At 51.5% G+C, this 26,928-nt stretch overlaps 2 protein-coding genes across 3 annotated transcripts; both read left to right on the forward strand.

The window, feature by feature from the left end:
• Positions 1-5,312: 5,312 nt before the first annotated feature.
• NANOS2 (nanos C2HC-type zinc finger 2) lies at positions 5,313-5,729 on the forward strand. Its single transcript, XM_055309840.1, has one exon. The coding sequence runs from the start codon at positions 5,313-5,315 to the stop codon at positions 5,727-5,729; it is 417 nt and encodes a 138-aa protein (XP_055165815.1).
• Positions 5,730-16,549: 10,820 nt separating this feature from the next.
• MYPOP (Myb related transcription factor, partner of profilin) lies at positions 16,550-25,516 on the forward strand. Of its 2 annotated transcripts, XM_055311353.1 has the most exons (3): positions 16,550-16,595; positions 17,348-17,899; positions 22,782-25,516. In XM_055311353.1, the coding sequence occupies exons 2-3, from the start codon at positions 17,401-17,403 to the stop codon at positions 23,501-23,503; spliced, it is 1,221 nt and encodes a 406-aa protein (XP_055167328.1). In that variant the 5' UTR covers positions 16,550-16,595; positions 17,348-17,400; the 3' UTR covers positions 23,504-25,516. The 2 variants fall into 2 exon arrangements, with proteins under 2 accessions (XP_055167328.1, XP_055167327.1); XM_055311352.1 differs by having other exon boundaries at positions 16,560-17,899.
• The last annotated feature ends 1,412 nt before the right edge of the window (positions 25,517-26,928 follow it).

Genomic DNA, 26,928 nt, shown 5'->3' on the forward strand with positions numbered 1-26,928 from the left:
TCACAGGAGTCGGAGGATGTCCTGGGTTCGGCTCCAGCCTATCACTCACTGTCCATATAACCTTGGACAAGCCTCTTGGTCCCTCTGAGCCTCCCGTTGCTCATCTGTAAAATGGGGCTCTTCATACACCCTACCTTACAGGGGTGACACAGAGCATGGTGCTGACCTCCAGGAAGTGCTCAGTAAATAATTGCCCTTAAAATTACTACCTTAATCAGAGCGCCTGGGTGGCTCAGTTGGTTAAGCATTGACTTTTGGTTTCCGCTCAGGTCACAATCTCAGGGTCATGAGATCGAGCCTTGTGTCAGGCTCCCTGCTCAGCGTGGAGTCTGCTTCTGACTCATTCTCCCTCTGCCCCTACCCCCACCTCTAAAAAAATAAATAAATCTTTAAAAAAATATTGCCTTAACTGTGTCTTAATTATCCTGGTTAACATTTTTTTAAAGATTTATTTATTTATTCATGAGAGACACAGAGAGGCAGAGACACAGCAAAGGGAGAGGCAGGCTCCATGCAGGGAGCCTGGTGTGGGACTCCATCACAGGACCTTAGGATCACGACCTGAGCCAAAGACATCTGCTCAACCACCAAGCCACCCAGGCATCCCATGGCTACCATTTAATCAACACATCCAACGAGCCAGGTTCTATGCTATTTACAACCACAACTGGAGTCTGTTCTCTGGGGCATGTCCTGGCATCATTCCCCCTTGACAGATGAGAAACCGAGGCTAGGAGAGGTTAAGTAATCAGCCCACTTGGCAAGCAGGTGGTAGAGCCAGGCTAGAACCAAGGGCTGGTTATTGAGCATTTACCTGTGATGCTGTCCACCAACTAACCTGAGGTGTTTCATGCTCAAGTGACCCCACTGCCTGACCCAAGGATGCCAACACTCTAGAACACAGAGGTCTGATTCACTTCTTCAGGGAGGTGAACCAGCAGAAAACTTCACAGCCTACTAGATAACCAGGAGTGTACTTTTATTTACAGGTTTCCAGAAAGTGCTTGGTGTGCACATGAATCCAGGGACCTTCACCAGGAACCATGACTTAAAGAACTGAATCTTGAATCCTTCTCATCCAGAGGTGTTTCTACATCTGCAAAATAAGAAAGTGGGGCAAGCTAGACCAGGTGGTCTGGAAGATCCTATGGAACTCTTGGATGCATTCATTTATTCATTCATTGTGTTGTCAAGTATTTATTGAGGCCATATAGGGCAGTAGTTTAAGGCAAAGACTTTGGACTCAGGCAGACCCAGGTTGGAATCCCGGCTCTGCTGCCTGCCAGCTGTGTGACCATGGACAAGTCACCTAACCTCTCTGAGCATCAGTTGCCACCTCTGCAAATCATGACTACTAATAGCACTTAGCTGAAGAAAATGATGAGGGTTAAGTGACTTGAAATGCATACATGGCCCTGTTGGGGACAGCCTCAGCCCTGCCTTCAGGGGCACACAGTCCAGAGGGAGAGATAAACCCATTCTCAGTCAGTGGTAACTCAGAGTGGGCAGAGCTGGGACATCTAGAGAAGTTGACCCAGGGATTCAGGGTCGGGGGGTCAGGAGGCCTTCCTGGAGGAGGAGACATTAGAGCTGAATGGTGACCGCCGTTGTGAGCACTCAAGATACAAGAGTCACCATGTGAAAACTTATCATTGGTCTGTGGACATTTAGAGCAAGAAAACAGAACATGGTCCTGAGACCTTCATCCATTGATTCGACTTTTTTTTTTTTTAAACTTTTTTTTTATTTTTTTTTTAAATTTTTTTATTTATGATAGTCACACAGAGAGAGAGAGAGAGGCAGAGACACAGGCAGAGGGAGAAGCAGGCTCCATGCACCGGGAGCCTGACGTGGGATTCGATCCCGGGTCTCCAGGATCGCGCCCTGGGCCAAAGGCAGGCGCCAAACCGCTGCGCCACCCAGGGATCCCTTTTTTTTTTTTTTTGTAAGTAATCTCTACACTCAACATGGGGCTCAAACTCACAACCCTGAGATCAAGAGTCGCGTGCTCCACCAACTAAGCCAGCCAGGAGCCCCTATTCATTCTTCTGGTTAATATCCCCTGCTCTGCTCAATGCCCAGCCCTGCACTGCACAATGTTGAGGCCACATTGCCCAAGACAGCCCTACCTGGCCTCCCTGGGCTCACAGGTAACCACTGAGGACAGAGATTGAACAATTCATTATCTAAATCATGACTTCAAAAGGAAATGACAGAAACCTGGGAAATCATATGGCAAGAAAACCTTTCCCGTGACATTCATGAATTTCCCCCTTTGTTGCCTCCCAACCATGAGCCTATCCACAGAAAAAATACATCCACTCAATAAGTATTTATTAAGGGGTGCCCAGGTGGCTCAGTCATTTGAGCACCTGCCTTTGGCTCAGGTCATGACCTTGGGATCCTGGGATGGAGCCCCATGTCAGGCTCCCTGCCCAGCAGGGAGTCTGCTTTTCCCTCTCTCTGCTCATCCTCTCTTTCTGTCTCTCTCAAATAAATAAATAAAATCTTTTTTTAAAATCATTTATTAAGCTCTTTTTTTCACGATGAACTGATTTGTATTTATTTTTCTTTTTAAAAATATTTTATTTAAATGCAATTTTATTAAGCTCTTTCTGAAGGCACAACATAGTGTCTGCCATCAGGGTTTCTTAAGTGATTTTGTTCAGACTTTGCTTCCTGACCAAACTGAGACAATGTGAACTGATGGGGACAGCCCCTCTGCCCCTATTCAATCAACAGCAAACAGAGTAGTGTCCTAAAACACATTTCTCATATGTCCTTCCCCTGCTTATACCCATCAGTGGCTCCCTATTATTCTGAAGGCAAAGACCAATGGGCTGACTTTGGCCTATATCCCTGGTTCTCACTCTGTGAGACCCAACATTTGCTTTATCTAACATTTTGAAATGCCTCTCTGATGTTCTGAAATTGGGGGCATTCTGGATGGCTCAGTCACTTAAGCATCTGTCTTCGGCTCAGGTCACGATCTTGGGGTTCTGGGATTGAGCCCTGAGTCGAGGGCTGTCTTCTCCCTCTCCCTCTGTGATTTTCTCTCTCTCTCACTCTCTCTCAAATAAATAAGATCTTAAAAAAATAATATTCAGAAATTAAACTCATAGGTACTGTAGCCCATGAACACACAGGTTGTATTTTTAAAAATGAATTTTGTGTCCTAACTGAACTCCAAAGGGGAAATAAAAGCCATTTATAATAAAATAATAATCTATTCTCATGTATGAATGCTCAGATAAGGCCAATCTAAAGCACATCTCATTAGGCAGATACTAGCATCTCTGTGTCGACTCCTACCAATGAGACAGGAACAAACTGTGTGTTGTTTGACAGTTGCCACAATCAGCATAGCCTCGGGTGGTGGGGCTTCTAGAAATAGTGAATAGCTCTGAATAACAATGTACACAGTGGTTGCATTCCAGGAAAAGGCAGTGTATCTGAAAATACCGTAAAAGCACTAGTGTTTATATGCAAGACACAGCTAGGTTCTAGACTTGGATCATCATAAATGGGTTTTCCTACATATATGGGTGTCCAGTGGGACATTGGGTGGCTAAGTGGGGCCCAAGAGCATGCGGATTGCTGAGGTATCTGGCATCTCTAGTCCATGCCTAGTAAATCCAGCCACACTGCCAATCACTGTGACAAACCCAAAGGACCCCACCATTTCCAAAACATCCCCTAAAAGCAATCGACAGTCTGATGGCTTCCAGCCCGTGCACACCAGGCTGGCTTATCTTGAGATTCTCACTCTGTTCTATCCACTCCACCCACCTTGCTGTCCCCAAACTTCAGGCCTCCGTGTCTTGTGTTCCTCTTTTTGGAAGATTCTTCCTTGTGCTCTCAGCTTCTAGGCCACTTCCCCCAGTCCAGTCTCCCTTGGAGCCCCCTGTCTATATGTAGTTCAGTGGTTTGGGTCTATTATTTTCTCATTTGCTGGCTGTTCCTCAGCCCCCAAGCCCCGCAATGGACTGGAAATAGGCACCAGATTAGCTGTTGTCACTGCTGACCAGCATCCGACCTAAGGAGCCTCGATGACTCTGCACTAGACAAATGTCAGGGAGACAGAGTTTAGTGGAAGAAGAATTCCTGGAGGTGATGTGGGCAAGAGGCAAGGCTTTTCTTAGGTGCCAACCTCAGATAGGATTTGGGACAATGCACAGAGCCATGGTGGAGCACTCTAAGTGAGACTGTGCCATGCCATGGACCTCTGCTGCCTCTAAGATCAATTCCCAGCATTTCTAGAGTGGAAATGAGTGCAAATTCCAACTGTGCCATCTCCCTCCTGAGTGAACTTAAGTACATTCCTTAACCTCTCTGAACCTCATATTCTTCTCTATAAAATGTGAGTGATTATGCCCACCTCCCTGAGTGGTTATGAGGCTCAAGTCATGTTCATAGATCTCACATATAAAACATTGAACACTGAAGTGTGCGCTCAAAAAGTATCTGTCGAATAGAGGGCTCCCAGTTCAGGACCTGGGTCAGAGTCCCAGCTCCGTGGCTTGCATGCTCTGTGACTCCAGGCCAGCGAGTTTCCCTCTCTGAGCTTCAGGTAACTCAGTCTATCCTGTGGGGCTCATAACTGTGTTTCCCGCATAGATGTTGTGAGAGTGAGATCAGATGACACAGATGCAGCACACAGTAGGGCTCCTGGTAAGGACCTGTCATTATTATCAGGAATGTGGGGCGCCCAGGTGGCTCAGTGGTTGAGGGACTGCCTTCTGCTCAGGGTGTGATCCCGGGGTCCTGGGATCGAGTTAGGCATAGGGCTCCCTACAGGGAGCATGCTTCTTCCCCTGCCTACTGTTCTGCCTCTCTCTCTGTCTCTCTGTGTGTGTGTGTGTGTGTGTGTCTCTCATGAATAAATGAATAAAACCTTATTATTAGGAATGGTTCTGGGGTATAGGGCGGCCCCCAGCCTTGGGGTAAATGAGGATGGGGAGCAAGGGGGCATTTTCACACATGGAACTTTATGGAATGGATAGGGAAATTGAGGCCCAGGGAAAGGAAGGGTCTTTCCAGAAGTCACAGGGTAGCCTGGAAGCAGAGCAAGGACCAGAGACAAGGGGAAGGGCCTCCTTCCGATCTCCATGGGGGATTACAGGCAGATGGGGATCCTGGGCAGGGAGTGGGCCCTTTAAATCTTAAGCTCCACCTTTGTTTAGAAGGGTCTTTGGGGGAGTATAAAAGGGGGTGCAGTTCCTCTCTGCTCCAGAAAAGCACCTGCTGCTCCTGCCCACTGGCCCCAGAGCCCTGGCCTTCCTCTAGCCACCCACCACCTACGCCTGGGAGCCATGCAGCTGCCAGCCTTCGACATGTGGAAGGACTACTTTAACCTGAGCCAGGTGGTGTTGGCACTGATCCAGAGTGGGGGGCAAAGGCCAGAGGCCCAAGGGAATGGGGAGCCGAGACCTGGGCCCCAGCTGGGGCAGGATCAGGGTGTGGGAGGGCCGGGGGCCAGCCGAAGCCTGGCCACCCTGTGCAATTTCTGCAAGCACAATGGGGAATCGCGCCACGTCTACTCCTCACACCAGCTGAAGACCCCAGAGGGTGTGGTGGTGTGCCCCATCCTGCGGCATTATGTGTGTCCCTTGTGCGGGGCCACCGGTGGCCAGGCTCACACGCTCAAGTACTGTCCGCTCAACGGCGGCCAGCAGTCTCTGTACCGCCGCAGTGGCCGCAATTCAGCTGGCCGCAAGGTCAAGCGCTGAGGATTGCGAGGTGCCTACCCCCCTCCTACCCCCCAACCCTCCTGGTTCGGTTCCTGCCTAGTCTCTGGACCCTCCCCCTGACTCACCCAGCCCTTTGGAACTTCTGGCTCCCAGAGCTACATCCCTGCGGGATCCTGAAACAACAGGCTGCTGGGGAGCCCCGCCAGCTCTGCCCCCCGGGGCCTCTCAGGCCTGGAGCTCTGTCCTGGGGGTGTCTGTGGATGCTTGGTGAGGCAGGACTGCTGCCCTCTGGACTGCAAGGCCTGGTGGCTCCTTCTGGACCACCGTTTGTGGATCTTTAGTCTTTCTGGGGGCCAGTGTCACCAGCAGCCCCATGATCCCATTCCTGGTGGACTTCTTGGATTGTTGGACCTAGAGGACCCAGCGTGCTCTCCCAGGCCCAGCCTGAGAACTTGGAGAGAGTGAACGAGACTGGCTTGGACACTCTAGCCCAAGAACATCAAGATGTGATTCTTACTTGAGACCAGCTTTGTCCACCTGCTTCAGCCACCACATGTGAACTCATGGTTTCACCGTGGACCTCCCTGGATTGTTCCTTCCCAGCCCGGGCAGCCCATCCACCGGGAGCTGGGGACAGGAGGAGGCATGTGGCAGGAGGCAGGGGAGGGGGAGGGGGGACCTTGTCTTGGAAGGCTTATCTGGGAGTGGAGAGCTTGGGGTGCGCTGCTGACATCCTTCAACTCCCCCTGGCAGACCTTGTTGTTCATTCTGTTTCACTGCACTCCCGCCCCCAACACCCCCAACCGCAAATCACCAATGGGTGTTTCCCACAGCCGGAGGGTGGGCAGCTCTCCACTGCCTCCCACCCACCTTTCAAGGTAGTTTGCTAAAAGTCTTTTTTCTTTCTCCCAGTTTTCTTTTTCATTTTTTTTTCGTCCTCCAACATTTAATCAATGAAGCTCCGACAAGAAAGGGGTTTTAGTGCCCAGATGGGAAAGGCAACTGCCTAGATTTTATTTTAGGGGCAAGGAAAAGAAAGAGCCCCTGTCAGATTTTTAAGTTGCTCCGTTTTTGGCTCAGGGCTGGGCCCTGGGTGTTCAGCACTAGTGAATAAAGAGCGTTTCTGGTTGTCTTTGAAGTCACTCTGGTTCTGTCTTCTCACCTGGAGGCTGGGGGAAGGAAACCACGTCTGCCCCAAGGCATGGAAAAAGGGAGGCAGAACAGGAAGGGGTCTTGGGGTCCTTATACATGCCCCTCTTCATGTCTCCACGTCTCTGCCTCCACCTTAACCCCAGATTCCATTTTTTTTTTTTTAAGCTTTTATTTATTGGGACACCTGGGTGGCTCAGCGGTCAAGCGCCTGCCTTCAGCTCAGTGTGTGATCCTGGAGTCCCGGAATCGGCTCCCACATCAGGCTCCCTGCATGGAGCCTGCTTCTCTCTCTGTTTGTGTCTCTGCCTCTCTCTCTCTCTATGTCTCTCATGAATTAATAAATCTTTTTAATTAATTAATTAATTTATTTATTCATGAGAGGCAGAGACACAGGCAGAGGGAGAAGCAGGCTCCCTGCGGGGAGCCCGATCCAGGACTTGATCCCAGATTCCTTCTCCATGTCCTTCTTGGGGTTCCCCCCTCCCACCCTGCTAGACTACAGGTCTCCCAGGACCAACTTTATGGTAGTTCTTAAATTCCACTCCCAGACGCTCTTTGGAGAGGTGGTGAAGAATATGGTCCCTGCCCCCTTGGAAATGCCCATATGCACAAAATGTTGCCTATAACATCAGGGCTTCTTTTTTTTTTTAAGATTTATTTATTTATTCATGTGAGACACATAGAGAGAGTCAGAGACACAGGCAGAGGGAGAAGCAGGCTCCATGCAGGGAGCCTGATGCGGAACTCGATCCCAGGACCAAAGGATCACACCCTGAGCCAAAGGCAGATGCTCAACCGCTGAGCCACCCAGGCACCCCTAACATCAGGGCACCTTGTACCCCACTGGTCCACACATACTTACTAAGTGCCTATTTTGTGCCAGGCACCTTTCTAGGCATGGATGGGTATATCAGTGAACAAAGCAGATGACACTTCTGGCCTCATGGAGCTGACTTTCTAGTGGGGTAGGGGGTGCACTGACCATCAATCAACAAACACATAATAAAATGGTGGATGATAAGTGCTCTGCAGGAAAACAAGGTAGGGTGAAGGGATGCAGGGAGAAAAAAGAAACTATTTTCCACAGGGCAGTCAGGGAAGGCCTTTACTTGGAGGTGACATTTGAGCAAAACCCAAACGAAATGAGGAAAGCAGAGAATATCTGGAGGAAGGGAATTCTTGGCAGAGGGGACAGCAAATTCAAAGGCCCTGCAGTGGCAGGAGGCCAGCTGTATGGTAAGAGTTAAGATCAGAGAGGTTCATGAGGTGGGCAGAGAGTTGAGGATCTTGCAGACCCTGGTGAGAACTTGACCTTCATTGTGCATCCTCAGACTGTGTGTGGCACCATAGACCCCTCCCTATGTATGCTAGTCACATAGAGAACCGAAGACCCAGTTAAGGATCTCTGCTCCCAGGTTCTTTTCCGGAAACACAGCTCTGTCCACAATAGAGACCCCTCCCCCAAGTTAAACCAAATGATACATAAAAAGAAGATGCCCCAAACCCGGAGCCATGGTGTTCCCTGGGCAGCAGGTTGAGCCCCAGAAGAAGAGGAATCTGCATGGAGCAGGAAGATGATGGCCTTTCAAATTTACCGATGGATAGCTTCATAGTTTAATAAAGGGACCCCGTCTGACAAAGTGTGGGCAGCAGGTACAGAAAGCGACAAGTGGTGGTACACGCAGTATTTGGGGGCATTACAATGAGTGGAGGGGTGCATGTCAGACCCCGAGAACTGAGGGAGAAAGATACCAAGGTGCATCTGGAGTGTGGAGGATGGGAGGCTCTTGGAGACATCCACCAGCGCCTCACAAGGTTGAAGCATCCTGGAAGTTTCTGGACACCTGGGATGGGGCTCAGGAGAGAGCTGGAGATAAGCAATTAGTGGTTGTCAAGCTTGCAGGTTTTGTTTTTTTAATGAATTAAGTCATTTGTTCAACAGATAATTGAGTGGCATGGTAGATGACAAAAGGGAAGAACATAAAGAAGCCAAGGGAACAATGGACCCTGACCTCTATCACCTCTAGCACCTCACAGCTGCAGAGCTCTGTGCTCCTCTGCCAATGGCTCCTTACCTGCAGCTTTCTCGTGACCTCCACACCAGATTTAGACCCAACTCCCCACTGAGCCCAGACTTTCAACGAGTCACAATATCCTGGCTGCCTTCCTTAGATGCCCAGGGTGAAGGGAGTTGTCTGGATGACATGCAGGGGTCTGGTGCAAATCTTGGCTGGGGGTAAGGGGTCAGTTAAGACATGGTGAGTATCACGTGCTCAGGGGGTGTTATGGGTTGAATTTTATCCCCACAAAAAAGATATGTTGAAGTCCTAACCCCCAGTACCTCAGAATGGGAACTTCTTTGGACATGGGGTCATTGGAGATGTAATCCTTTTAGATGAGGTCATACTAGAGTATGAGGTGCCCTTAATCCAACTTGACTGGTGTCCTTATAAGAGGAAAGTGGGGCCTGGGTGGCTCAGTCGGTTTGACATCTGTCTTCAGCTCAGGACATGATCCCAGGGTAGTGGGATCAAGTCCTGTGCAGGGTTCCCTGATCAGCAGGGAGTCTGCTTCTCCCTCTTCCTCAGCCTCTCCCCTTGATCCCCACCTGCCTCTGCCACTCCCCATGCTCCTGCATGCTCTCTCACTCTTTCTCAAATAAATAAAATCTTAAAAAAAAAATAAGAGGAAAGAGGTACACAGAGGAAGACAGAGGCAGAGATTGGAGTGATCCTGCCACAAGCCAAGGAAGGCCACGGAGCTGCAAGAGGCTGCAAGAGGCAAGGAGAGATCCTCCCCTAGAGACTTCAGAGGGAATGCAGGAATGCCAACAGCTTGGTTTCAGGATTTCTAGCTTCCAGAACTGGGGGAGTACATTTGCGTTGTTTTAAGCCACACACTATGTGGTATTGTTATGACTGCCCTTGGAAACTGAGGCATCCCTAAAAACTAATACACAGGGGCACCTGGGTTGCTCAGTGGTTGAGCATCTGCCTTTGGCTCAGGTTGTGATCCTGGGGTCCTGGGATCAAGTCCTGCTTCGGGCTCCCTGCAGGGAGTCTGCTTCTCCCTCTGCCTATGTCTCTGCCTCTCTCTCTCTCTCTGTCTCTCATGAAAAACAAATAAAATCTGAAAGAGAGAGAGAGAGAGAGAGATCCCTGGGTGGTTCAGCGGTTTAGCACCTGCCTTGGGCTCAGGGTGTGATCCTGGAGTCCTGGAATTGAGTCCTGCATCGGGCTCCCTGCATGGAGCCTGCTTCTCCCTCTGCCCGTGTCTCTGCCTCTGTGTGTGTGTGTCTCTCATGAATAAATAAATAAAATCATAATCAATCAATCAATCAGTTCATGAGAAGGCTGGAGGCGGGGAGCCACGGGCAGAAGTGAGGCACATGGAGCTCTGCAGGTGTGGGTACGTTGAGCCAGGATGCAGGAGGGCTGGCATCCTCTAGCATCTCCTCCATCCCCCATGAACACAGAGACAAGGCAGCTGGGCAGACGGACAGCACACAAGGCAGCCTCCCAGACTCAGAGCAAGCAGACAAGGGGCAGGGTGGTCTGGGAAGGCAACCAGAGTCTTCTGCTCTGGGGCTTCATGCACCCACTCTGTGCCTTCTAGAACAGAAGAGAGGAGACAGAGGCTGCACTTCATGCAGAGAAGCAAGTGCTTAGAAGTGACCTCCTCCTTCCAGAACCACTGTGGACTTAGGAGGGGAGGTTCTATACCCACTTAGCACTGGGGAAGGAGAATCAGATCCACTAAAGATGGATCTAGAACCCCACAGTGTTCTCACTGTGCCCTGAAGTAGCGCAAGCCTGAGGCTGAATCCCTGAAACTCAGGTTCCCACCGTATGCATGGTGCCTGCCAGTGTCTGGGTCTTGGAAATTGAATTTGGGCCCCGTGGGAGGTCCACGTGTCCTGGTGAGCTGGAACTAGAAGTTAAAGCTGATTTCCACAGTTGACCAGAATTGGGGCCATTGTGGAGGACTTTATACAAAGGACAAGAAAAGGTAGCTCTGTTAACTAAAGTATTAACTAGGGATCCCTGGGTGGCGCAGCGGTTTGGCGCCTGCCTTTGACCCAGGGCTCTCCCTCTGCCTGTGTCTCTGCCTCTCTCTCTCTCTCTCTCTGTGTGACTATCATAAATAAATAAAAAAATAAATAAAAAAAAAACCTAAAGTATTAACTTTAATCTGCATTGAGCATGCCAAGAGATCACTTTTTGGGTTTCCCTTCCTATTGCTTTATGTGTCTTTCATTTGTCCTTTTGGTCTCCTCCCGCCTTCCTTCTCTTCTCCTTTCTTTCTTCCTTCTGCCCTCTCCCCTCCCACCCTCCCTTCCCTCTCCTCTGTCAGTCATTCTGACAAATGCAAACCTTTCTCCCAGACTCCACTCTCATCATGTACCCCTGCCAATGCAATACCCACCCAGATGTCTCGTCATGTCCAAAAAAGAAATCCTATTGGCTTGGAATTCACCCAGAATCTGACCACCTGCCCCCAGCCCACTACTACCTACCTGATCCCCACCATGACTGATAAGTTTCCTTGTCCCTAGTGTCCCTGCTTCTGCTCTTGACCCTCCAGAGTACATGTCAAATCCCAACATAAGTGATCCCATTAGAAACAAGTCTGCTTGTGCTGCTCCTCAGCCCAGAGTCCTTCCATGGTTTCTGTCTCACTATGTAAAAGCCCAAGTCCTAGCCTCTCTCTGGGCTGGAGGCAGGGAAAGGCCAGGACCTCTTCTTCCACCCACTCTTTCCTCCCTCCCTCTTCCTTCAATGCTCCAAGAATATTCCTGCCACCGGGCCTTTGCACTTACTTACCCTTTCCCCTCTTTGGATTGCCCTTGCCCCAGAGAGCCACATGGCTACCTCCCTTGCCTCCTGCAGTTCTTTGCTTACATGTCACCTTCTCTGTGAGGCCTTCCCATCCCCACACTCTGGACCTTTCTTACTTTGTTCTACTTCTCTTTCCTCCTAACACCTTCCACCATCTAGCATGCTTTACTGCTCGTTTATTATGTCTGTGGTTACAATGGTCAGTTTCATGTGTCAACTTGGCGAGGCTACAGTCCCCAGCGATTGAAACACTGAATCCTGGTGTTGCCATGAAGGTGTTTTGTAGATGTGATTAAAGTCTATGTTTAGTTCACTTTAAGTAAGAAAGATTATCCTGGATCATTGGGGTGGGCCTGATCCAATTAGTTGACAGGTTTAAGGAAGAGGGCTGAGAACGTCCTCTCTTAAATTCAGCTCCTTTCACTTTTTACTGCAAACAATAGCGAGAAGTCCATTTCACATCTTGATTCAACACACACACACACACACACACACACACACACACACACACACCTGGTGCAAAAGTTTCACAAAATAATAATCGTAGTAATAATAATAGGACAATTATTACACACCAGGAACTGCTCAAATACTTGATACCTAGTGACCCATCACAGTCCAATGAGGTAGATTCTGAGGTTAACCTCCACTTTCTGGAGAGGAAAAGTAAGGCCTAGAGAGGTTAAGTCACCTGTCCAAGGTTACATAACAAAGAGAGGGAGAATTTGAACCCTGACAGGATGCCTCTGGAGTTGAGAAATTTCCACTATCCTGAGATGCATCTTATCTCCATACAGCGCAGTCTCATTTTTTCCTATTTTGCTTTATTTTGTTTCTTTTTTTTTTTTTTAGATTTTATTTATTTATTCTTCAGAGACACACAGAGAGAGAGGCAGAGACACAGGTAGAGGGAGAAACAGGCTCCATGCAGGGAGCCCGACATGGGACTCGATCCGGGACTCCAGGACCACACCCTGGGCTGAAAGCAGTGCTAAACCTCTGAGCCACCCGGGCTGCCCTATTTTGTTTCTTTAATAGTTGTTGCATCCCATTAAACATTTTTTCAGGACCACAGTTTGGAAAACATGTCTTAGAAAGGCTTCCCTGATTTATGCCCCATCCCAGGGCCTCGCTCTCTGACTTCCTACACACACACACACACACACACACACACACACCCCGGGGTTCCCCACGCCTCACCTCTGCCCACAGCTCCCTACCTCCATCCCTTCTCATGAGCTCCACAGCCCCCCAAACCACTCTTCTTTGGTGTCACCAGCATTCTGGGAGCCTCATTTTGATGCCCAGCATATTAATTTTCCCCGAGTTGCCATAACAAAGTATCACAAACCAGTGACTAAAAACACAAAGGTAGGGATGCCTGGGTGGCTCAGCAGTTGGGCACCTGCCTTCTGCTCAGGTTGTGATCCTGGGATCTGGGATCAAGTCCCACATTGGGCTCCCCTTGGGGAGCCTGCCTCTCCCTCTGCCTCTGTCTCTGCCTCTGTCTGTGTCTCTCATGAATAAATAAATATTAAAAAAAAACCCACACACAAAGATACTCTTCACCATTCTGGAGGCTAGAAATCCAAAATCAAGGTGTTGGCAGTGTTGCGCTCCCTCTGTGGGCTCTGGGGGAGGATCCTTCTATGCCTCTTCTCTTGCCTCCTTGCTTTCTTCCTTGTCTCCTGCAGCCTCTGGCTGCCCTGGGCCTTCCTTGGCTTGTGGCAGGATCACTCCTAGACCAGAGTACTGACGGTCACCTAGAGGGCTCCCTCCTCCTCCCCAGACTGAGAGTTACATGCCCTGTACTACTACCTCTCAGATGTCTTCCAGTTCATTTCTACCCTTTGCACCATCCCTGCCTAGTCTCCTCCACCCCTCTTTCTATCCCCTTTCTGCCCCTGTCCCAGATTTCTCCTTTGAGTCTAGCCAATAATCTTTCCCTTCCCACCTATTCTCTATACAGCTGAGTGGGGTTGGGGGGTATCTTTCTAAAGCACGAATCAGACCGTATCCTTCCTTGCTCAGAACCCACGGCCTGTATGATTGCATTCAAGCTCCTTTATGTTGCCCATAACGCTCAGCAGGGGCTGTCCCGGACCCCTGGACTCTGATCCCTCATCGGACACACGGTGGGACCTCATATAAACCCAGCCCCACTGAAAGTCAGCTTGTTACCCACTGTGTACCTGCACACAGAGAAATGTGATCAGAGAAAACCCGATCTCATTTCAATTTCAACACCAGTAACCTTGAATGACTGGGTCTATTGCCTGTTTCCCTGGGTACTCACTCACTCTTTCAACACTTTCTTCTGTCTCTTCCCTAACCTCAAGACCTCCCTGTCATCTCAGACCCTTCTTCTTACTCTCCTGAGACAATCTAAGGAACAGAAGAGAACGTTCACATATTCCGGACATCACATCTTGCCTCTTGCCTGCTTCCATGTCCTCTCCCCTCCCACTATATTGTGTGGCTAAACAGCCCTTGCCCCTTAGACTACCCTCCACTCCTGCCCTCGGTCCCACTCACCATGTCCATTCCAGGACATTGATCCAAACACTCTCCCCTCCCTCACGTGCACCATCAACCTCCCTTCTTCTGAATCATCCTAAATTGGCCCACAACATAGTATTACAATTCCTATCTTAAATAAACCTCTTAAGATCCCATGCCCCCTTCCAGATAGACCCCTTTGTTGGGCTAGAAAGGATCATTGAGGCTGGCTCTCTCCAAATCTTAATCAATCAATAAGCCCTTTCAATCAATAAATTAAAAAACCCTCTCTTTTCAGATTTTATTTATTTATTCATGAGGGACACACTGAGAGAGGCAGAGACACAGGCAGAGGGAAAAGCAGGTTCCATGCAGGGAGCCTGATGCAGGACTCAATCCCAGGACCCTGAGATCACCACCTGAGCCAAAGGCAGATGCTCACTCAGCCACTCAGGTGCCCTGATTTATATGTCATTTAATCACTGACATCTCCTAAAGTTGTATCTCAAGACTGAACCTTTCCTCTAAGTCCAGTCTCAAATATCCAACTGCCGATCTGACAATTGTCCTTGGTTGAGTGAAGGGCACCTCAAGTTTGGGCAAACCTGAACTCTCGATCCTTTTGCAGCTCTGCCCATCTTTGCTTCTAGTAGCTCCAACCTTCCTGTTGCTTAAGTCAAAGATGTTGGAGTCATCCTGGACTCCTTTCTTTCTCCCACTTCCTATACCCAACTATACTTCACTTCACCTCCACAGCTACCACCCAAGCTGGAACCATCACCACCTCTCTCCTGAACCATCTCTCTCCTGAACTCACTGGGCATTCAGCTTCCACTCTTGCTTCCTAAATTCAGTTCCCCTAGAGGAATCCTATTAAACCAAGAACAGTAAGATAAATCATGTCCTTCCTCTACTCAAGGGTCCTCCTGTGACTCGAACTCCTGTAAAGGCCAGTGTCCTTACAGGGACCCATGAGCCCTGTGCCATCTACCTCCCTGCCCTGCCCTCCCCTCCCCAGTGGCCTCCTCAACGTTCCTGGAACACAGGAGACACAGTCCCATCTACCTCCCTGCCCTGCCCTCCCCACTGGCCTCAACGTTCCGGGAACACAAGAGACACAGTCCTGCTTCTGGCTTCACTGGGTCCCTCACCTCCCTCACGTTGTTCACTCAAATGTCACCTTCTCAGGGAGGTCTCCCCTGGCCACCTTATTTTCAAATTACAGACATGCCCACAAGCACCATACTCCCCAACTCTGTTTCCTACCTCCATTTTTTCCGTAATACTCATCAATCACCTCCTCACTTATGTATCTTATTTATTTTGCTTATTGTCTGTTACTCCCGACTGTGAGCTCCATGGAGGCACAGATTTTCGTCTCTCGTGTTCACTGCACTTGGAACCACATAGGTGCTCAGTAACTGTTCGTTGACTAGATGAATGAAGCGCCGTTTGTTGAATGACCTTGAGGACTCCTGCAAGATGCAAAATGCATTTCTCGGCCAGACTTAACTCCATCATCCTTTCCTCCAGCTCACCCAACCCGTGTTCTAGATTCAGTCCCGCCTCCGAGCATGCTTTAAGTCATACCTGCGCCAGGATCACCCTCCCCTAAAAGTCCCGCAGACTCTCTCTCTAAATCCTTCCTCCCCGCTCCATGACGTCAGTGTGTGGACGGGCTCCCCCCCCCACCTCCCGGCACTGCTGGATGGTTGACGGGTTGCCCTGGTTACTGCACTCGCCCGGGGTGGAATATCCCCAGGGTGCCCCGCCCCACTGGGTAATAGTTGGTTGGCGGATCCAGAGCGGCCCCGCGCCGGGGCAGGTACCAGCGGGCGGCAATCGGGGTTTCGTACGCCCCCACGCCACCCACGCCGTTGTCATGGAAACGGAGCGCTTCCCTCCAGCGCCGTCTCCCTCCCCTTTCTCCTAGAGAAAGATACCCAAGTATAGTAAGAGGGTTAGGTAGGAAGACTGTCAGAAAGGCGAGGACGCCGCTCGTTCTCAGCGAGCTCTCCATTTCTCCCACCTACTCCAAGGATTGCTACGCCTGCGCAGACACGGAGCCCCGGGTACCAAAGCGGGGGGGGGGCGCGCGCATGCGTGGACAGTTTTGCGCGTACGCGGCTGTGGCTTCAAGTGAAGGAACCTAACGCCGCGCTAATGTTGCGCCTGCGCAGCTAAGCCCGGCTCGAGGAGGCCCTTGGAAAGCAATTCTGCGCTTGCGCCGTGGGAGGGGCGTGAAACTCAAGCGGTACGGGCGTTGGGGGCTGACAGACGCTAGGTGCGCCTGCGCCGTGGCTATTGGGGTGGCCGGGGGCGGGGCCCAGAGGGGGCAGAGAGAGGAGGGGGGAGGGAAGAGGCCGCAGAAGCCCGAGCCTTGACCGACGGGCAGGCGGGGGCTGCGGCGGCGCCGGTGAGTGACCCGCGGCTCGACTCGGTCCCCATCCTCCACGACCCTCACTCTTCCTGGAGTCCCCCATCGCCTCCGTTGTCCCCTCTAACTCCCGGACCCCATTTCTCCCGAAGCTCCTCTTAATTCCTGGCAATCCCCAGAGCCCCCACAATCCCCGCATACCCTAATCCCTCGTATTTTATAGTCCCCGCGCCTCCACTGTCCTAGAAGCCCCCAGTTCACCGTTATTCCTGGGCATCCCTTCTGAGGACCCCTTCTCAATACCGTTCTTACAGACGTCCTATTGCCCCGGAACCCCCAGAGCGCTCCTCTGCTCCAGATCCCCCTTCTTGCTGCATCTCTCCTTCAGCATCTCCTGACCCCCATCACCCCCATGCTGCTTCGACCCCCGAGACACCCTCATCGCCCCTCCATTTCGCATTCTCCTGTCCCCCCATTCTCCTCTAACTCCTGCAGACACCGTCTCCTCCTTGGCTTTGCCTCCTTTCCCTCCACCCCTCCAGACCCTCCCCCAATTTCCATCAACTCCTCGGCGTGGCACTTTGCGCCGCGCGAAGCACGGGAGGAGCGCTCAGCGGGTGTCAGCTATTATTAGGCACTCCGAATGTCCCGCGTGGCTCGTCGCCCCCAGCCACTCAACGCCGCAACCCCTGGCCCCGGGGACACAGGAGGCGGTGTCGGGGCGGCCGGGGTGGGGCGGGCGGCGCGCGGACGCCGAGCCCCCGCCAGCGCCGTGCGCCCTGTGCCCGCAGCGCCGGCGCCCCCCCATGCGCCAGGCGGCCGGACGGCGGCGTCGGGGGGCGCCATGGCCTCGGCGGCGGCGGGCGAGGCGGAGGAGACCACCCGGCTGCGCAAGCCGCGCTTCTCGTTCGAGGAGAACCAGATCCTGATCCGCGAGGTGCGCGCCCACTACCCGCAGCTCTACGGCGCGCAGAGCCGTCGGGTGAGCGTGGCGGAGCGGCGGCGAGTGTGGGACGGCATCGCGGCCAAGATCAACGGCATCACCAGCTGGAAGCGCACCGGCCAGGAGGTGCAGAAGCGCTGGAATGACTTCAAGCGCCGCACCAAGGAGAAGCTGGCCCGCGTGCCGCACTCCACGCAGGGCGCGGGGCCTGCCGCCGAGGACGCCTTCTCGGCGGAGGAGGAGACCATTTTTGCCATCCTGGGGCCGGGTGTGGCGGGGCCGGGAGCAGGTGCAGGGGCCGAGCAGCCCTCCGGGGCCGCTTCCTCGCAGCCGCCCGCCCCGAGTGCCGGCGCCCAACGCTACGTGCTGTCCGAGGACCGCAGGGACGACCGACGGGCAGGTGAGTTCCTTCCAGCATCACCTTCGCCAGAGCAGACAGTCGCAAAGTCAGCCGCGTGCTCCGCACTGTTCCCCAGCCCTTTCCGTGGTTCATCACATCCTCACTACAACCCTGTGCGGTGGGTGCTGTAATTATTCCCATTTTTAAATATGGGGAAACCGAGGCTCAGAAAAGTGAAATGACTTGCCCAAAGTCCCACAGCTCATGATTGTGAGTCATGAATGGAACGCAGACTTAAGAGGTCTGGCTCCAGAGTCCACACACCTGGGATTCCCGGCACATTCAGGATTTCATTAAACGCAACATAGGGTAGTGACGATGGAGGCGGACTGTCCAGGCTTCAGTCACAACTTTGCCACTCAGCTGGGTCACTCTGGGTAAGTTACTGCAGGTCACTTTCCGCCTCTGTAAAATGTGGATGAAAGAAAATAGTCCCTACTTCAAAAGCTTGTTGTGAAGATTAGATGAGTTAATATGTGAAAATTCCTTAGTACGGCTGGCGTCTCCTGCACAAGGTCATGCCATGAGTAGGGGAAGTGTGGAGAACAGAGTACAAAAACTTCCACTTAGCCTTGACTCTGGATTATTCTTTCTTCTACAGCTATTTCCCCAACCATCTGCCCTGTGCTGGGCAGTGCTGGGGACCCAATGGTGCCTGAGACATCCCTAGCCCTGACCTCCTGGGGCTGAGCTGTGGGAGTCCAGCAGGGGCACCTGACCCAGACTGGGAGGTGAAGGAAGGCTTCCTGGAGGAGGAGACATCAGAGACACAGAGCAAGAATGAGGAGCTGAGGAGTGTTCCTGGGAGAAGGAACAGCATGTACAGTGGCTTTGAGACAAGAAAGCTTAGCCAGTTTAGGAATTGAGGAGTTTGCAATTTAGGGGAAGGGGAAAGTGAAAAAGATTGAAGAAAGGAAATGTTTTTGAGAAGAGGTCAGAAAAGTCAGCAGAAGCCAGACCATGCAGCAGCTTCTAGGCTGAGGTGAGGAATTTTATCCCAAGCGCTGTAAGGAGGGATCCCTGGGTGGCGCAGCGGTTGTAAGGAGTCACCGAAGGGTTCTGAGAAAGAGAAGGTCATGGAAGTGATCAAACAAGTTCAGGACTATGTGATTCAGAGAAGTTCATTCACTTACCCAAGGTCACACAGCAAGTAAGTAGTAGAATTGGGACTCAAATATGAGTTGTGTCCAACTCACAGTGCATGCACTTAACCACGGGGCTAGACGGCCTGGAAATACCAGGAATGATTGATATGACTGAGACTTAATGCGTATGCCAGAATTAGATCACCGGCAGTTTGTAAGTGAAGGTCAGCACTTTAGACTTTTTATCTTCAGGGCATTTGGGAGGCCTGAGAGCCATTTTGGGCAGGAGAGAGAGACACAATCACTTGGGACCCTTGTTCTCAGTACGAATGTCAAACCTCATCGTTTCTATCTGTGAAATGGCCACATTGAACCAGAACGGAGATGGCGACCTTAATTTTTTTTCAAGAGTTGTACAGTTATTGTATTCACTCATTCATTCAACAAATACAAATTGAGCACCTGTTGCCAGGCAGGCACAGTGGTAGATGCTGGGGATACAGTGCGGAAAAAGGCAATTTCCCTTTCCTTATGGAGCTGGCATTCCAGTTATTGGAGACAGACCACAAACAAGTAGCCCCCAAACAGATCATATACCAGGAGATGATTAGAACTAAAAATAAAAGGGGTACCTGGGTGGCTCAGTGATTGAGCATCTGCCTTCAGCTCATGTCATGAACTCGGGGTCCTGGGATTGAGTGTTTTATCGGGCTCCCCACAGGGAGCCTGCTTCTCCCTCTGCCTGTGTCTCTGCCTCTGTGTGTGTGTGTGTGTCTCATGAATAAATAAATAAAATCTTTGATTAAAAAAAGCTAAGGAGAAAAATAAAGCATATGAAGAGAATAGTGAGTGATGAATGTCGGGGCTGCTATATGTAGGGTAGTCAAGGAGGGCATCTTTGAGAAGGTGGAATCTGAGCAGAGACTGAAGAGAGAAACTGAGCCAAGCAGCTATCTGGGAGAACAGCACTTCAGCTAGAGGAAACCACACATGCAAAGGCCCTGAGGCAGGAACATGCTTAAAGCGTCCTTGATTGGAACCTCACACAGAGATTACCCACCGTGTAAACTCATAAGAGGAACTGCTGTGATTGAAAGACTGGAACCGTGTCTGGGGCAGCCTGAGGCATCTCTGTTGACACTAGAGGGAGACCTAAGGATAATTTCCCTCTCACCCAGTATTTGAAGAAAAAAAAAAAAAAACAGTAACAGCATTGAAGATTTACTGTGTGCCAGGCACAGGGTTTGCCAGGCAGAAGCCTAAACCCTGTGCCTGGGGTGATTCATATAATCCCTATGATGGCCCTCAGGGAGATGTTCTGGTTATTGAGTCACTTGGACCTTTGCTTACTACATACCTATTTACAGGTGGGGAAATTGAGGCCCAAAGTTTGCAAATAAATCCTTTTAAATCTTGTCATGGCCCTTCCATGACCCGCCATGAGCACAAAGGCTGGGCCACTTTCTGTTGTTGAGTAGGCTAGAAGAGCAGTATTGCAGAGTGGCTGCAGACCCTACACCCCTTATGAGGGAGGCTCACTGCCCTTGGGCCCACAGCCTGGTCCAAGGAGTGGCTAAAAGCATGGGTTCAAATCCCTCCTCTCCCATTCACTAGCACTGTGACATCTCTCAGGGCCTCAGGTCTCCTCATCTGTAAAATGGGTTAATAATGACAGCACCTACCCCCAGAGAATAGCTAAGAGGAATCACCAAAATACTATAGGAGGAAAGCTTAGCTGGTTTGCCTGGGGATGAGCCAGGAAACTGTCCAACAAGTGTTAGCTCTGATTATCACCTCTCTCCCCGCCTCCCCTGCCTCCCCCACCTGGCTGGCCCAGGGAGGCTGGGCCCCAGCATTTAAGGCTAGAGGTGGCTGGCTGTGTCTGTGACAGGAGAGCCGGGAGATCAGATTTGGCCTTGGAGCAGGAGACAGGCTTCCCTGAGGAAGGAGTATCTGAGCTGGCCAAGAGGCCATGCAGTGGGGGTGCTCCTGGTGGAGGGAACTGCATGTACGCTGGCTCTGAGCCAAGGAAGAGGGACAAGAAAGGGGTAAGAGCTGAGGCCTTACAGCCTTAAAGAGGGGCTGGACTGATCCCCCGTGGGTTCTGGGGGCCTGTGGGCGGGTTGCAGCAAGGACCTGGGGCCCAGTGCCTCAGTCAGTGCTGACTCCCTGGAAGCCACAGTTCCTTTTTCATTAAATAAAAAATTTTGTGCTGAACATTATTCTAGGCGCTGGGTAAACAGCGGTGAACAAAACAAAGCCCTGCCTGATGGAGCTGACATCAGGAGAAGGAGACAGACAACAAACAGAGCGACCCCATGCCAGGTGGAGCTAAGTGGTATAAAAGAAATCAGGTAGGGTTAGGAGAGAGAAAAGGACAGAGACGGGAGCTACTGTAGACAGAAGGTCATGGAAGGTCCTCCCAAGGAGGCCACATTGGAGCAGAGGAGCTGAGGGAGGGAGCCAGGCAGGCATCTGGGGAAAGAGCTTTCCAGGCCAAGGAACAGCAAGTGCAAAGGCCCTGAGGCAGGAGCAGGCCTCTTGTGTTTGTGGGTTGACAAGCAGGCCAAGGTGGCTGGAGCCTGGTGAATGCAATACAGAGGAGAAGAGTGCAGATGAGGTCAGGGAGACAGTGGGGTAAATTGTGCAGAGTCTCGGGGGCCTCGAGGGCTTTGATTTTACTCTCAGAGATGAGAACCCCAGGGAACTTTTGAGCAGAGAAAGACCACCCATTTAAAACATGAACAATGCAGTAGCTTTTCACATATTTATGGAGTTGTACAACCATCACTATCAATTTTAGAACATTTTCATCGCTCCAGAAAGAAACCCTGCCTCTCTTAGCTGTCATCCCCAGCTCTGCCCAGCCCAAGGTGACCACTAATCTACTTTCTGTCTCTGGTAGATTTGCCTGTTTTGGACATTTCATATAAATGGATCATAGGCTATGTGGTCCTCTGTGGGTAGCATAGCTGACATGTTATTTTGGTGGGACGTCAGTAGTCCCAGGTGGAAGATGCTGGTGGCTGGACTAGGAGGGGCCGTGGAGGTGGAGGTGGACAGAACAAACAGGTTGGATGTTAAAATAGTTTGAAGGCAGAGCCAGTGACATTTGCACATGGACAACAGTGTCCTGGATGAGAAAAGGAGTGAAAGATTTTGGCCCAAGTGACAGGAAAGACAGGAGCTGTCATCAGGGGAGATTGGGATGACTGAGGGAGGGGCGGGAGATGGAGGACCAGGAGCTCGGCTCTGAGCCAGAGAGTTTGAGGCCTGGCTAGATGATGGAGGGGGTATGCTGTGTCCACAACTGGAGGAGAGGTTTCAGGCTGGGCCAGGAAACCTGGGAGCCTCTGTTTGCAGACTGAACAAGTTCCTGAGCATGAATGAAATCTCGGGGGAGAGGAGTCAGGGAGAAGCGCAGCAGGCTTGGGGTTGAACTGGTACAGACACAGCTGAGATAGAACTCCTACCACCTGATAGGACAGAGCCCAGCTTATGCAGCCTGAGAGGTGTGTGATGGGGGGAGTGTCTAGAGCGTTCAGAGCCTTCTAGAATGTTGGTGCTGACTGGCTCAGCAGGGGACTTCCAGGACCCTGTCTCCACTAAGGCTGGCATCGGCCACCAGGTGGTCCTTAAATATATTGACTCTCTCCCCTGTGTTCTCCTCCGAGGCTTGATTTGCCTTGGGTTTTGAAAGGATGGCTCTGGGGCCTGGGTGGGTGGGAAGTGAAAAGGGGAAATCAAGATGGCAGTGGGGGTTCACTGTCACCTTACCTACATCTCTCTCTCCACAGATACACCAGCCCACAGCAAGGGGGGTTCCAGCAGCCCTGAGCAGTGGGCCCGGCCCTCCTGCAGTCCCCAGGAAGGTGGCTGCCCCCCACCGAAGGAGCGTGAGTCCCCGCCCCCTCCAGCCCTGCAGACGGTCCAGTTGCCCCGCCTGGCCTTGTCTCCACCGCCCCCAGCCCCTCCACCACCGCCGCCGCTGCCACCACCACCCCAGGCACCTCAGCAGGTGCATGTGGCACCCTCGTCCCCCAGCCCACCACCTCCTCCACTGCCAACACCCACGCCCTCGGCCCCAGACCCCTCTCTGGACTTCCTGCGGGCTCAGCAGGAGACTGCCAACGCCATCCGGGAGCTGGCTGGCACCCTTCAGCAGGGACTGGCCAAGCTGAGTGAGGCCCTCAGCGCCCTACTGCCTCTTCTGCCCGGAACCCCAGTCGACAGGCTGCCCCCACCCCTGCCCCCACCCCCACCCCCACCCCCACCCCCCAGGCCCCTCCTGCCCCCACCTACCCCCAAAGTGGAGATCACCCCTGAGCCCGTATCTGTGGTAGCTGCTGTGGTGGACGGAGCAGTGGTAGCAGCCAGGGGGGTGATCATTGCCCCTAGGAGCGAGGAGGGGACCCCCCGGCCACCCCCAGCCCCGCTTCCTCCCCATGACTCACCCCCACACAAGAGGAGGAAAGGCTTTCCTACACGGAAGAGGCGGGGGCGATGGAAATCTCCTTGAAATCTGCTGTTGGGTTTGAGCTTGTCTGGGCTCCTCTGCCTGCACCTCCTCCCCCCAGCTTAGCCCAGTGGAGGAGGGCGATGCACCTTCCCCATCTCAGCTGCAACCCAGCTCCCCTGCTGCAGGGGCACAAGCACCCCACTCCCTATACTAGTTAGTGCCTGATTCTCAGGGGACCTCGTTGATGGGTGCCCCGGCCCTTTCTCCAGTACAGCGCTGTCTGCCTGGCTGCTTCTCTGAACCCTAACTTCTAAGCCATCAATTTTATGTTATTTATTATTGCCCTCTGTGGGTTTCAGAGGGAACCTCTCGGGTCTGCACATAACCCCCTTCCCTAACAACTCCTGGTCTTGACTTGAAGAGAATTGACCCGTAGGGGCCTCCTCACTTCCCCGATCCAGACTTTGGAGGGGGTGGGAGTCTCGAGACACATCAGAATACGGATGGCAAAGGATATAGCAGTCTATACCCTAGGGAGGGGGGGTGGAGTTCTCATGGGAGGTATAGGTGGGGCCCTCTGCCTCCAATTGCTGTGTCTGACCTCCAGGGCCCATCCCCCTCGTTTCTCCCCCGTGGTGACAAGATATGAATAAACTTATTTTTAATACAATTACTTTGGGCTCCGAGACAGGCCTGGGGTTTCAGCACTGACGCCTGCCCCACCCCTCCATGAACACGTGGCATCCTCCCCTTGAAGTTGGAAGCTGGCCTTTCCTGAAAGCCGTCGAGTCCTGTTTTCAAATCTTACTACTACTTACTCTTCCTTCTGACACCTCTAAGTGTCACCTCCAGGAGAACTTTCTGGATATCCTCCTCCAGGCTAGGATGGGTCTGCCTCGATTACTGTCTAGTATCCTGTGGTCCCTAACTGAACACTTGCCTTTATCCGTTTAAAGCCAGTTCCTCCATCCCCACCCCCCAGATTCAGGAAGGCAAGAACTGGTTCTCTTTTTTACTCCTAAACCTGCTACAAAGCAGAGTAGCAAAGTAGCTAATAACCACCACCCTGGATCCGGTCCTACCTGGCCCAGCCCCTGGTGCCACCCTGGCCAACTGTGTGGGCCTTCTTTTTCCTCATCTGTAAAATGGGCACAAAAACATAGGAGGCTACAGCTGCATTCCATTGTCATTCTTCAGGTCTCGACTCAAATATTCACCTCCTCAGAAAAGGCTTTCCTGGCAATCTCTACCCACCCCATCAGTTAGGCAGGGAAAATCCAGTTAAATAATCATTTGAGTAAACTTAAATTGATTTGTCTGCCTCCATCACCAGGATAAGCCTTGTCAGGGCAAGGCCTGTACCTAGCTCAGTGAGGGCAAGGCCTGTACCTAGCTCAGTGCTGTGTCCTCAGCATTGCCCAACACAGAAGAGGGTTGCATCTTTGAGTTAATGGGCAGCTCAAAAAGCAGGGTTGCTATGTATGGTGCTCCTTTCCTGGGCCAGGCACCATGCTAAACATTTTTACTGGTTTTCCTTTAAACTTGAACCTGCCCAATGAAAAGCAGACTCTCCAGAGGTCTCTGTTTTTTTCCTGAGAAGTTTAGGGACTTTCCCTAACCTTGCGAGCGGCCAATCCCAATTCAGCCACCTGAAGCTGGACTCTGGCCAGAACTCTTGATCCCCCACTGGTGTTTCCTGAAGAATGGCTTAAAGGCAATTCTAGGGGATATGTGGATGGCCTTTTTAATGATTCTATATGGTGTGTTAACTTGATTAAAATGTAGCTAGTACCCCAAAACTGCAGCTAGTACCTAAAAAAACCTACACTTGTGCACATAATACAGACATACCTCGCTTTATTGTGCTTTGCTTTATTGCACTTTGCAGATACTGCTTTTTTATTTTTTACTAGTTGAAGGTTTGTGGCAACCCTGTGTCAAGCAAGTCAATTGGTGCCATTTTTCCAACAGTCGCTCACTTGTGTCTGTGTTACATTTGGTAATTCTTGCCATATTTCCAACTTTGGCATTATTACTACATTTGATATGGTGCTCTGTGATCAGTGACTAAAACTCAGAGCTCAGATGACGGTTAGCATCTTTTAGCAATAAAATATTTTAAAATTAAGGTATATATGTTGTTTCTTTGGACGTCATACTAGCGCACGCTTAATAAACTGTAGCAAAGCGTAACCTTCACTTTTAGACGCGCTGGAAAAACCGAGAAGTTCATCTGATTTGCTTTGTTGCTAGATTTGCTGTATTGTGGTGGTCTGGAAGGAGCCTACAATATTTCCGAGGTATGCTTGTATTTCTTAGGATGAGGCAAAAGTAATCCTTTTTAACGCCTTTACACACACACACACCCCACCTCAGGGGAGTCAATTTCCAGAAAATAATCCAGGTGGTAAGTGAAATTGTGAAGCTGACACTGATTGGCTAGCAAAATCAGAGCTGCTAGGATTGCAGCAGGATGTGGGAGAGGAAGCAGACAATCCAATTAGTTTGAGAACTACTAATGAATGCAACTCTGACAAGCCATTCAGATATTTTTTGAGCGCTTATCCCAGCTTACAGAGAGCAAGAGGGTGATGGGTGTTAGAATCTGGAGACTTCTCTCTTCCCCTCCCTAACTCTTCCTGCCTGACTCGCACCGTTCCCGATGCTAAGAAGAAATCCCTCTCCCCGGGTCCGGGGGATGATGCGGGGTGTCCCCAAAACCTGGTTGGTCCGATCAGGTAGTAAGCATTCAAGGTTGTAGAAAAATCACCCCCCACAACTCTTGCTCGCCATCTCTGGCCTCTTTCTCTTCCACCAAATTACCGAGCCGTGGAGGATGAGGATTCCCTCAACCTGGTGCTCCCCCAAAAAGTAAAGCACCCAGAAATTGAGCCGGGGGTAGAAGACAGCGGGAATGGGGAAGGCCTCCCCCCCACCTCCCAGACAGCGGAAGTGCGTCAGTTTATCCTCCCGGCAGAGCATTTTGGGAATTGTAGTGAAGCGGTGGCAGGGAGGCGGGAGGGAGAAACACCGCGTAACCCTTTGTAGACCGGAGCGCGCGGTCGAGCGGGAACGGAGTTCGAGGGCGCTCCACCACTCTCTTTAATAGATGAGACGACTGAGGCCAAGTCCTGGCCCAGAGGCCTCCGTTCTTCCCCTCGCTCCGGCTGTTCCCGGCCCAATTCAGAGAATGCTACACAAGACAGCAGGAAAACGAGGTGCCAAAGCAGAACCCTCCCTCCCCGAGTTGCCAGCTTCCCGTCCCCCCTACCCTGCAACCATCCAATCAGAGCCCCTCCGCCCCGCCCCAGAAGCTGCTGCCTCCCTAACCTGTCATTGGCCCACCTTTGATGGGCGGGGAATCGGGCTTCAGAGAGAGCAAGACTTTTGCCTGAAGGTGCACAGCAAGTCCAAGCCGACTCTAGACGCCCGAAAGCTTGTCCACTTCCTACCATGTCTGAATCCGGGGTAGCTCTGACCATTCA

The sequence above is a fragment of the Nyctereutes procyonoides genome, unplaced genomic scaffold (genome assembly GCF_905146905.1).
Source record: "Nyctereutes procyonoides isolate TBG_1078 unplaced genomic scaffold, NYPRO_anot_genome, whole genome shotgun sequence".
Classification (NCBI taxonomy): domain Eukaryota; kingdom Metazoa; phylum Chordata; class Mammalia; order Carnivora; family Canidae; genus Nyctereutes; species Nyctereutes procyonoides.